The 11904-nt window shown below is 52.7% G+C and overlaps 1 protein-coding gene across 1 annotated transcript; it reads right to left on the bottom strand.

Annotated features, from left to right (window-relative positions):
- Positions 1 to 1775: 1775 nt before the first annotated feature.
- LOC107973185 (carboxylesterase 4A) lies at positions 1776 to 10863 on the bottom strand. The gene is given in 12 exon segments (XM_054675511.2): positions 1776 to 2537; positions 4709 to 4781; positions 5007 to 5135; positions 6133 to 6286; positions 6656 to 6736; positions 7301 to 7441; positions 7972 to 8010; positions 8165 to 8269; positions 8351 to 8455; positions 10063 to 10216; positions 10533 to 10666; positions 10744 to 10863. Coding segments are annotated over 12 exon segments (1392 nt in total). The 5' UTR covers positions 10852 to 10863; the 3' UTR covers positions 1776 to 2368.
- Positions 10864 to 11904: the final 1041 nt, after the last annotated feature.

The following is an 11904-nucleotide window of genomic DNA, read 5'->3' as shown; positions in this document are numbered from 1 at the left end:
ATGCCTCAGTTTCTTCATCTGTAAAATGGGGATAATAAGATCCACGGTTGTTGTGAGGATTAATGTTTGCTTGGAAGGGGCTTCCGCCCTCCTCCACCATCCCTTTGCTTTGGCGGTTAGATCCTGGGGTATGGGGAATTAGATGTGCCTCATCCCACAGATCTGTGCAGCTTCCATTTGCCCCAGAGACTCAGGAACCTCTGGGAATCAACACTAGTTTGATCAACACTAGTTTGATCAACACTAGCCTAATCAACACTAGTTTGGGACAAAAATACTGTGGGACACTATGCCAGTGTTCATAGCAGCATTATTCACAATAGCCTAAAGGTGGAAAGAACCCAAATACCCATCACTGGATGGATGGATAAACAAAATGTGTTATATACTTGCGATGGAATATTATCCAGCCTTAAAATGGAAGGAAATTCTGATAGATGCTACAGCATGGATGAAACTTGAAGACATCATGTGAAGTGAAATAAGCCAGACACAAAAGGACAAATACTGCATTACTGTACTTATATCAGGCACCTGGAAGAGTCAAGTTCATAGAGACAGAAAGCAGAATAGGGTTACCGGGGGCTAGGAAGAGGGGGTAACAGCAAGTCATTGTTGAATGGGTACAGAGTTTCAGTTTAAATGATGAAAAAGTTCTAAAGACAGAATAGTGGTGATGGTTGTGCAATGATGTGAATGTACTTAATGATATTGAACTGTACATTTAAAAATAGTTAAAATGGGCTGGGCGCGGTAGCTCACGCCTGTAATCCCAGCACTTTGGGAGGCCAAGGTGGATGGATCACGAGGTCAGGAGATCGAGACCGTCCTGGCTAACATGGTGAAACCCCATCTCTACTAAAAGTACAAAAAAAAAAAATTAGCTGGGTGTTGTGGTGGGCGCCTGTGGTCCCAGCTATTCGAGAGGCTGAGGCAGGAGAATGGTGTGAACCCGTGAGGCAGAGATCACAGTGAGCCGAGAACGCGCCACTGCACTCCAGCCTGGGCGACAGAGAGAGACTCTGTCTCAAAGAAAAAAAAAAAAAAAAAAAAAACCACAAAAAACAAAACAAAAAACAAAAATAGTTAAAATGGTAAAATTTGTCATGTGTATTTTACCACCAAAAAGCCCACAGTGGCCAGGCATGGTGGCTTATGCCTGTAATTCCAGCACTTCGGCAGGCTGAGACGGGTGGATTACCTGAGGTCAGGAGTTTGAGACCAGCCTGGCTGACATGATGAAACCCTATCTCTACTAAAAATACAAAAATTAGCCGGGCATGGTGGTGGGCATCTGTAATCTTAGCTACTTGGGAGGCTGAGGCAGGAGAATCGCTTGAACTCGGGAGACTGAGGCTGCAGTGAGCTGAGATTTCATCATTGCACTCCAGCCTGGGTGACAAGAGCAAAACTCCGTCTCAAAAAAAAAAAAAAAAACCCCACAAAACAATAAAACAAAACTGTGGGACAGGCTGGGATACACACGGGCTGCAGGAGAGGCCAGAAGAATCTAGATGTGGCACTAAGACCTAAACTGATGGACAAGTGAGCGTGGGGTGTGGCTGTCCTGCTGTCCTGAGGGGTGCACTTGAGACCATGAAGGCAAAAGGCAAGTGTTTTGTACCCCAGGCAACTTTGCAGTAGCACCCTTTGACTGAGTGTAGCATCCAGGCGCAGCCCACTAAGGAACAGTCAGCAATACTTCCTTTCTCTCAGGGCTGAAATTGAGACATCATTCACTTCACACACCCATTTTATAGGTGGAGAAATTCAGGTCTAATCAACACTTCTTTATTGAAGAGACCACCCCTGTGTATAGACTTTGGAGTGGCCCTGGGGGAGATAAGTGTGGGTGGGAGAGAAGATCCCAAACTACCAAAAGTTTGCTCCATGTCACAACCTGCCCTAGGCCTCCAGGCCAATGTGAACAGACAGGCACAAGGTTGAGCAGGATGGATGGTAAATGCCAAGCTGGGTGCAGTGACAGGGGCAGTGGCAGTCTGGGTCGACCTCCCATAAGAAGGAGCCACAGTGAGACATTGAAGGGTGGGAGGATTTGAAGAAGGGAAAAAAAGAGGTTGTCCTGAGGCTGGAGAGCTGAGCACAGTGTGGTGTTGACAGGGCCTGGCCTAACTGGATGTCAACAGTGAAGTAGGGGGGCATCATGGGATGTCAGGCTGGAGAGGGTAGTGCAGGTCCCACACAACAGGCAAAAGCTCTAGCTTTGGCCTGGAGGCAGCAGGGAGCTCCTGCAGTTCTAAATTGGGGTGGGTAGAACTCTTGTCCCCAGGTATGTCCATGGCTAGTCTCCCCAGGGCCTGGGTGGTGGGGGCAAACCCCTCTTTGGCTCCTTCCTGCATAGCCACCCTTAGAATTGCCTCTGCTTCTCAGGTCTTTGAGACTGGTACAGACTCATCCAAAAAGCCATCTTCTTCTCCTTGAGCTTCATGCCCACTCCTGTGGTAAAATCCAGCTGCAGATATTTTTCATCCTTGTTGTAGCGTGGCCAGCAGGGCAGACTCCCATCATTGGGGTTTCTGCCCAGAAATAAAAAAGAGAGGACTACCTGTGTTCCTTTTCATCCTGCTTCTTTCTTTCACCCTTCCCTCATTTAATTTGCCCTTGGGAATTGGGGTTCCAGAGGGCTTTACGGAGATGATACTTAGAACTTTAATAAAGAGTAGGAAAGTGTGTATTGGGGTGGGCCTTCCAGGCAGAGCAAACAGTATGTGCCAGGTTGAGAGATATAAAAGACCAAGGCTTTTGGAGGAAGCACAAGTCAAGAGTTAGGTAAAAACAGAGTGTGTGTGTGGCCAGGCCTGGTGGCTCATGCCTGTAATCCCAGCACTTTGGGAGGCTGAGGCGGGCGGATCACGAGGTCAGCAGATCAAGACCATCCTGGCTAACATGGCGAAACCCTGTCTCTACTAAATATACAAAAAAAAAAAGCTGGGCGAGGTGGCGGGTGCCTGTAGTCCCAGCTACTCGGGAGGCTGAGGCAGGAGAATAGCATGAACCTGGGAGGTGGAGATTGCAGTGAGCCGAGATCACGCCACTGCACTCCAGCCTGGGTGACAGAGCGAGACTCTGTCTCAAAAACAAACACAAAAACAAAAAAAAAGAGTGCGTGTGAAAGGGATCGAAGTGGAAAGGAGATGACATAGAAAAGATTTTGAAAGGCCTTTCATGCAAGGTTGAGGAGCTGGGACTTTATCTTGGAGGCAGAGAGAAGCCATGAAGAGTTTTAAACAGGAGAGTGACTTGGTCAGATGTTATTTCAGAAAGACCCCTTGGGCTGGGTATGGTGGCTAACGCCTGTAAGACCAACACTTTGGGAGGCATAGGTGAGAAAATTGCTTAAGCCCGGGAGTTGGAGACCAGTCTGGGCAAAATAGCAAGACTTCATCTCTAAAAAAATAAAAAAATTAGGCCAGGCGTGGTGGCTCACACCTGTAATCCCAGCACTTTGGGAGCCCGAGGCGGGCAGATCACGAGGTCAGGAGATCGAGACCATCCTGGCTAACATGGTGAAACCTCGTCTCTACTAAAGATACAAAAAAATTAGCCAGGCATGGTGGCAGGCACCTGTAGTCCCAGCTACTCAGTAGGCTGAGGCAGGAGAATGGCATAAACCCGGGAAGCAGAGCTTGCAGTGAGCTGAGATTGCACCACTGCTCTCCAGCCTGGGTGACAGAGCGAGACTCTGTCTCAAAAAAAAAAAAAAAAAAAAAAAAAAAAATTAGACGGGCATGGTGGTATGTGCCTGTAGTCCCAGCTACTTGGGAGGCTGAAGTGGGAGGATTGCTTGAGCCTGGGAGGTCAAGGCTGCAGTGAGCTGTGATTGCACCACTATACTCTAGCCTGGGCAGCAGAGTGAGACCCTGTCTCAAAAAAATTAAAAAAAAAAAAAAGAAAAAGAAAGACACTTTGAGTGTCATAAGGAGGATGAATTGAAAGGAGAGAGGCCAGGCACAGTGGCTCATGCCTGTAATCCCAGCACTTTCAGAGGCCGAGGTGGGTGGATAGCTTGAGGTTAGGAATTCAAGACCAGCCTGGCCAACGTGAAACCCCACCTCTACAAAAATACAAAAATTAGCCAGGCGTGGTGGCCTGTAATCCCAACTCCTCAGGAGGCCGAGGCGGGAGAATCACTTGAACCTGGGAGGCGGAGATTGCAGTGAGCTGGGATTGCGCCACTGCATCCAGTCTGGGTGACAGAGTGAGACTAAGAAAATAGTCACAAGGCTAGCCAAAGCTCTCTTTACATGTCACCTGCCCCCTAGGCTGGGCCAGACACCTCCTCTATGCTCTCAAAGTGCCTTGTGCTCCCCCAGTACAGCTCTCAGCATACCAGATTTTAATTTCCTGATTTTATGTGGTGAGCTGCTGGAGGATGGGGCTCATGTCTGCAACATCCTTGAATTCCAGCTCCCAGTACTGGGGCTGGGCCCAAAAGAGTGCAGTGGTGAATGACTGTGGAATGCTTGAGTGAATGAAGAGTGTGGGTCATGGATCAAGAAGGACACATTCTAGAGACGTTTAGGATCCGGTGACTGACTGGGGAAAGCTGAAGAAGAAGGGGCACCCTGGTTGGGCCGACTGGGCAGTTCCTGTAGGACATGCTGGGGCAAATATCCAAAGCAGCTGGCTTCTTCGGGTCCAGCACTGGGAAGGTAGAATGCCCAGATGTGCTGGGGGGCAGACTCACCCTGTGCGGGCAAAGTTGGCCCAGTATTTCATCATCCGGAGGCTAAGTGCCTTCTCCTTACCCATGGAAAGGCCTGGGGGCAGAATGGGATGTGGGATTTCGGACAGAGCAGGGGACACTGACCTCCCACCCTACTCCTGCTGCTTCTGTTGCTTCCGGAGCAGAAGACTTTCATTTGGGAGAGCATCACAGATTAGGAACTGGTGAGCTCCCTGTGGCCAGCCGATGGAGGGGTGGGTCTGCATCCAGAGGTGGGAGACTGGACACCCAGTTGGGGTATCAGGTGGGACCTTTGCACCTGTGGCGAAGGGGCCCCCAAAGAGGAAGTACATCTCATCCCCATGGTCTGCCCCATCAGTGCGGGGTTTGACGATTATTCCACGAGCGTGGTGCTCAAGTTCATACAGGTAGACAGGGAGGCCGGCATCTGTGAATAGGGAAACTGAGGAGGGATGCAGGAAAAGCCTCTGCCTAGGCTTCTCATCCACCCCATGCCTCCCACTCACCTGCACCAAGCAGGAAAAAGAGCTTTGGCTTCAGAATCAAGGGGGCAGACTTGAATCCTGTCTGCACTACTCATTCGCTGTGTGACCTAAAGCAAGTTGCTCTACCTTTCTGAATTGTATCAATAATTCCTTATCTTCAGACTGAGAATACTAAAACCTAATTCACAGGATTGGGGCCAGGATCATGGAAGCCTTCCTTTTCCCTGTTCTGAACCTTCCTTTCTTGGCCTCATATTGAAGGGTCTTTGGTGTCTGCATTTTCCAGCCCCCCCACTTTAACCTGTTACCCACATGTTCCCCTAGCCCCAGTCAGCCTGAACTTTCAAGGTGCCCCTAAGCCTGTCCTCTCAGCCAGGAAGCCTTCCCTGACCACCCCAGGCTTCTCCTCTGGACTGTTTGAGGTCCTGCCCTTGTTCCTAAGGAAGAACAGTTCCTCTCTTATACTTTTTTTGTTTTTTTTCTTGAGATGGAGTCTCGCTCTGTTGCCCAGGCTGGAGTGCAGTGGTGTGATGTTGGCTCACTGCAACCTCCCCCTCCCAGGTTCAAGTGATTCTCCTGCGTCAGCTTACTGAGTAGCTGGGACTACAGGCATGCACCACTACAGCTGGCTAATTTTTTTGTATTTTTAGTAGAGATGGGTTTTCACCATGTTGGTGAGGCTGGTCTAGAACTCCTGGCCTCAAATGATCCACCTACTTGAGCTTCCCAAAGTGCTGGGATTACAGGCGCGAGCCACCGTGCCTGGCCCCTTCCTCTCTTGTAGTTGATAGCATGCTGCCTCCTCTGTGATATCTTAGAATCCTATACTAGCCCAGAAGTACAGAGAGGGTAGGGGAGCAGTCGATAAGCCCAGTTGGTAAACAGCACACCTGGAGAGTGGACGGGGCCAGTGTGGCCACTCTTGGGGACCCCGCATACCTCGGTGGTAGTGAGCAGTCTGCAGTGTGGCGTATACAAAAGTGGCATCTTGAACTATGTCCATCATATGGTTTCGTAGCATCTTCCAGTCATGCTCATTGACATTGTCCAGGTACTCCTCCACCACAAGTGGTACCTGCTCCTTGGTGATATTCTGAGTGAGGAGGCCACACCTACCTGAGGCCTGGGTGCCAGCTGGGCCAGAGGTGGGCCCACCAGTGACTTGGATCCATGCTCAGCCCCCCAGGAGTTTTTGGCCTGGGAGGGGGAAAAAAGGGAGCTTCCTGGGAAAGTTTCTGTCTCTGCTGATTGTAACCCCTGATTTTACTGCATAACTGCCCCTGTGACCCTGAGCACCTTACCTGTAAGCAGTCATCTGATCCCACAGCAAACCCCAGACCCTCCAAGAAAGATCCTTACCCTGGCTGTGAGCCCCTTTGCAAAGAGCAGCTACTAGGTTAAAAAAAAAACGGGGGGGTCAACCCTGTCGGAACTGAGCACCCCTGCCAGCTGGGTCCCTCACCAACAGGGTGTGGGTACTGCAGAGCATCTTAGTGATGGTTTCCTTTCTCATCACCTGCCGGTTTAGCGGGAACTTCATGATCTGTTCACAAGACAAGGACCCCAGTGTGGGTCAGGCCTGAGCATTAGGAGGGATTTTGGCCAGAGCTACAAAGGCCCCAAAGGTCTTGCCCATCTAATGATGAGTTATCAGACACAGCACACAGCCCAGGAAGGGCCCATGACTCTTGTCCCCCTGCTCCCATCCTGCTCATCACTACCACCTGGGCCAGAGCTGAAGTGGTACTGAGTGGGGGTCCATCCTGAGTTGGGGCATCTACCCTGACCCAGGAGCAAGGGAGGGCTTCAGGATTTGCAGTTGCCTAGAGGCTTGGGAATGAACATCATAACCCCTCTAAACTATGATCTGAGAATTTGTGGCCCTCAAATCTCCAACAGGCCATACTTCTCCCTTCTTCCCCTCCATCATTCATGGCCAGTTTTCACTGTACAGGGACTACAGGAGGCTCCCAAACATAGGGCATCCACAGAGGGGCTACTGGCATCTGACCTGGTGCCCAGCACCGTCCAAGAGGCATCCTTCCCTGCCTCCACTATGGTACTCACTTACGTAAGGCAAGAGCCAATTGAACTCCTACTCACTTATGTAAGGCAAGAGCCAATTGAATTCCAGGTTGTTGACACCTAGAAGGTAGGGCACAGATGAAACCTGCCCCTGGGTCAGGAGCACCAAAGGGTCATCTGGGATCACCACACCATCCACCACAGGGCTCATGGACCAGATAATCTACAAGGCAAAGGGCATTTCCAGCCAGTCTCCTCAAGTATCTTCCCAGGGTCCCTGCGAGCTTGGGTGCCCCTTCAGAGGCTGCTCTAGCCTAGGTTCTTTGATTGGGAAAAGGCTGGGGCTGGCATGGTGAGCCCCAGGAGGATGGGTGTGGGAGGGCAGCAGGATAGGCAGGACCAAATTACGTGGACTTGGGATGGCCGCGGGCATCTGTATAGCTCACTCCTTCACCTCTTGAAAATCTTTGCTAAATTTCACTTCACTGAGTCCTGTTCTAGCCATTCTATTTAAAAGTCCATACCTCCCAACATGTCCAACCCCTTTACCCTCTCCATTCCTTGCTATTCACTTATCACCTTCTAAGGAGGTGGACAATATATTTATTTATAGGGTTTATTCTCCTTCCCCACCGGAACATCAGCTCCACTAGGGAAGGGATCTTGGCCTGAACAATTCCCTAAGTATCCCAAGTGCCTGGCACAAAGTAGGTGTTAAATAAATACTCAAATTGCAGAATGTGGCCTGTTTACCTCTTCAGGGTCTCTCTGGAAGTTCAGTTGGAGGAATCTCTGTGGGGGAGAGGAAGGGATCAGAGTTAAAGGAAGTCTCCCTCGTGTGCTCTTGAGACAGGGTCCCTGGGGAAGTAGTTGGGGGTGGCTGGGTACCAGGATAGGAGGATGGCCCTCAGGCAGCCAGGTCAGACAGCTGGAATGTTCTACCTACCATCTTGTTGGACACACGCATCACCTTGGCCCCTGATAGTGCCCTCAGGCAGTTTACCAGGATCGGTGTGCTGTTGTGGTTGCATCCAGCCAGGTGGGCAACCTTCTATAGAGAGAAGAAGGGATGCTCAGGGGTGCTTCCATCCTGCCCTTCCATGCTGAGCCCTGGGGAAGGAGAGGCACTCACCTTGGCCACTTTCAGTGGGTTACGAGTGATGAAAAGTCTGAATAACGCGGTGCCACTCTGGGAAATGGCCCGATGGAAGAGACCTGAGACTAGGGGTGACATCATCTGCAAGAACAGGGAGGAATACACCCGTGAGATGCCCAAGTAGAGACACCTGGGCTGTTCTGGGCATCTGTCTGGCCATGGGCAGGCAGCCTGAGTGAAGCCAGGACGGGCAAGTAGCTGGGAGGGAGTCAGAAGTCCTAGGGTGATGTCCTAGACCTAAAGCCAGTGGTATTCCTGCCTCTGGTCTGTACAGTGGGCCCCAGTGGGTTCCAGAGGGGATGTGAGATTGGGGGAGGGAATCTGCTGGTGTGGAAAAGGGGTCTCCCTCTACTTTAGGGCTAGAAATGAGGGGTAGGTGGAAGGGACCTCATGGTTTCCCCAGGTTGTTACCTGCGCTGACAGCTGTTAGCCTCTCTCCACTGCCCAAGTTGGGGGAACAAGTACATCTAGGGCCTCCCATCCTGTCCCTTGGATACCTCAGACTTCATGTGCCCCAAACCTGCTCCAGCCAATCCCTGTCTGGGTGGCATTCCTTACCCCATACCATCCCCCAGCCCCAGGGGCCTTCCCTATCTCTGCTAATGACCACACCCCAGCTGCCCTCGTCCTGCCCATTTGGCCTCCTGGATCACTCTGAGCCATCCTCTGCTCTCCATCTTTCCTGCCCCTGCTTTAGAGCCAGCCCCATGATCTCTCCTAGGATATATCCTATCCCCATCCCTGCCCCTCCCAGTAGCTCTCCGAGTCTCTGCTCCTGTTTCTTGCCAACCCAGTCCCATGCAGCAGGCTGAGCCATCTCTCTAAATGCACATCTGATCATGTCACTTTGCTGCTTACAATCTTTCCCTGCTTTGGAGAATCGCTTGAACCTGGGAGGTGGAGGTAATGGTGAGCTGAGATCACACCATTGCACTCCAGCCTGGGCAACAAGAGCGAAACTCCATCTCAAAAAAAAAAATTTTTTTTTCCTCTGCTTTTTAGTGAATTTTGGATAAAGTTGCTTAATTCTCTCGCCTTCGTTTCTTTTTCTGTAGAATGGAGACAACAGTACTTTTCTTTTTGGACTATTGAAGGAATTACATGGATGACGACACATAAGGTGCTTAGAAGAATGCCTGGCACACAGGAAGTGCTCAGCTGTTGAGTATTATTATGACTGTGGCCAGCAATGTCCTGTGTGATGTGTTCACTTCCTAGCCATATGCCCCTCACAGGGCATCTTACAGTACACCCACATTCCAGGCACATCCCAGGTCAGCAGTCACACAGGAGTCAGGGGCAAAGCCCGTCAACTCATGCCCCTGGCTTGCAGGCCTGGTGTGAGGTCCTAGCCTTGCCCAGGGGGCAGATGGTGGGCTCTGTTCAGGGGATAGAGTTCTGGGGGAATGTGGAGAGGCAGAAGGTGCTGGGTAGCACCTGGATTCATTGATTACCCCAAGCCTCAGCACTACCCTTCCTGGGGCTCAGTTTTCTCATCAGTGCTATCCCTCAACAGAGGAGACATCCTTGGCTGTGAGGGGCTGTACCCTTGGCAGGGGCGAGAGCATTTCTGTGGCAGGCACGTTCCTGTACACGCAAATCTGCACATGGCCTGTGCAGTGGAGCATACATTTGTGGGAACGCAGGAGCCTAAGCCTGTGCTGGGTCCGTCTGGGCATTGCTCTCACCAGTCCTGAGATGCTCATGGCCCCCGCCGACTGGCCGAACAGGGTCACATTTCCTGGGTCTCCCCCGAAGGCTGCGATGTTCTCCTGCACCCAGCGCAGAGCCGCCATCTGGTCCAGCAGGCCCCAGTTTCCGCGTGCGTGGCTGTCGTCCGTGCTGGGCGTGTGGGGTTCACTGTCAGGGTCCCGGGCCTCGACAGTCGGGGCGCGTTGGGCTGCCCTCCTGGGCTTCCCCCACCCAGCCCAGCCTTGCTCCTCTAAGACCCAGTCCTGTGACCACACCCCCTTCCTTGGAGTTAGCTCGCCCCATCCAGACGGTATGGAGCGCCCGCCCCTTCCACCAAGCGCCAGGCCCCGCCCCCGCCTCGCGGCCCCACCCCCCCATCCCCGCCCCAGGCCCCGCCCCTCCCTTCCCACCCAGTCCCCGCCGCTCCGGCCACAGCTGCGGTCCCAAAGGGTACCGGCCCCGCCACCTCAGGAAGCCGAAGATGCCGAGCCTGTGCTGCAGAAACACCAGCACCACTTTCTCGCGGGCGGCCAAGTCAGAGCCCTCGTACGAAGAAGTAGCGCCCACGATGAAGGCGCCTCCCGGGAACCAGACCATCACCTGGATGAAGAAGGCCGGGGCCTGAGCGGGGCGGTGGGCGGCGGTGGGACCGCGGGCGCGGGAGACCTGGCACTCACTGGCAGCTGGGGATCCCCGGGCGCGCGCGCCGGCGCGTACACGTTCAGGTACAGACAGTCCTCGCTGAAGCGCAGCCACTTGTACTGTTCCCGCGTGCTGACCTACATCCAGGCCAGCTGGCCCCAGGACTCCTGCAGGCACCTGCGGGCACCAGGTAGCGGCGGCGGCCGCCGGGAGATCGTTTCAATCCAGGGTCAGCAGTGAGAAGAGGGAACCCAAAGCAAAATCCAGGCAGCGTCTGTGCGTGTGCGTGCGCATGTGCGTGCGTGTCCGTGTCCAGGAGGCCTCCGCCAGCGCCGGGGCCCAGGACTGGGAGGCGGGTTGGCCTCTCAGGAACCATCCCCTCCCTGCCCGGCGCCTCAGTCCGTGGAGAGATGCCTGCTCCTGTTGGTGCTGTCAAGGCAGGAACCTGCCTGCCCTGGGCACCTCCCTGTCTTTCATGCCCCACCCTCCCCTCAGTCTCCCTTCTGCCTCCCAAACAGCTCTGGAATATGGTCCCTCCCCTCCATCCCCATCTCTGGGGAGATGTCAAGGCCACCACCGTCTCTGGTCTGGACAGTACCCCAGCCTCTTCACACTCCTCCTACTCCTCGGCCACACTCTGGCGGACTATGTCACTCCTCTTCTTCATATCTTCCCTAATATGTACAACTATGATATATCAATAAAAACAAACAAATCAACAAAAATCTTCCCTGGCTCTCCACTGCCCTCAGGATAAAGTTAAGATACCCGGAGTAGCCAGGCCCTCCTTTCCATCCAGTCATCTCTGTCCCAGCCACCCTTTGCTGTAGATACATGTGGCCCCTTGCCTCCCACCTCCAAGCCCGTGGGCCTCAGTCCTCTCAAGCAAATGCCTTCTGCCCTGCCCAGCAAACTCCTATTCGTGTTTAAGGCCCAGCTTAAGTGGTGTCTCCTCTCCTGGTCGCTTCCTCTTCTGTGCCTCCCGACATCCTCTCCACTTATTTTTTTGAGACAGAGTCTTGCTCTGTTGCCCAGGCTGGAGTGTAGTGGCATGATCTTGGCTCACTGCTACCTCTGCCTCTAGGTTCAAGCAATTCTCCTACCTCAGTCTCGCAAGTAGCTGGGACTACAGGCACGTGCCATCACGCCCAGCTAATTTTTGTATTTTTAGTAGAGTCGGGGTTTCACCATGTTGG

This window comes from Pan troglodytes, chromosome 23 (assembly GCF_028858775.2).
Source record: "Pan troglodytes isolate AG18354 chromosome 23, NHGRI_mPanTro3-v2.0_pri, whole genome shotgun sequence".
NCBI lineage: Eukaryota > Metazoa > Chordata > Mammalia > Primates > Hominidae > Pan > Pan troglodytes.
The sequence above is the reverse complement of the archived record's forward strand: the minus strand, read 5'-3'. Positions and strand labels throughout refer to the sequence as shown.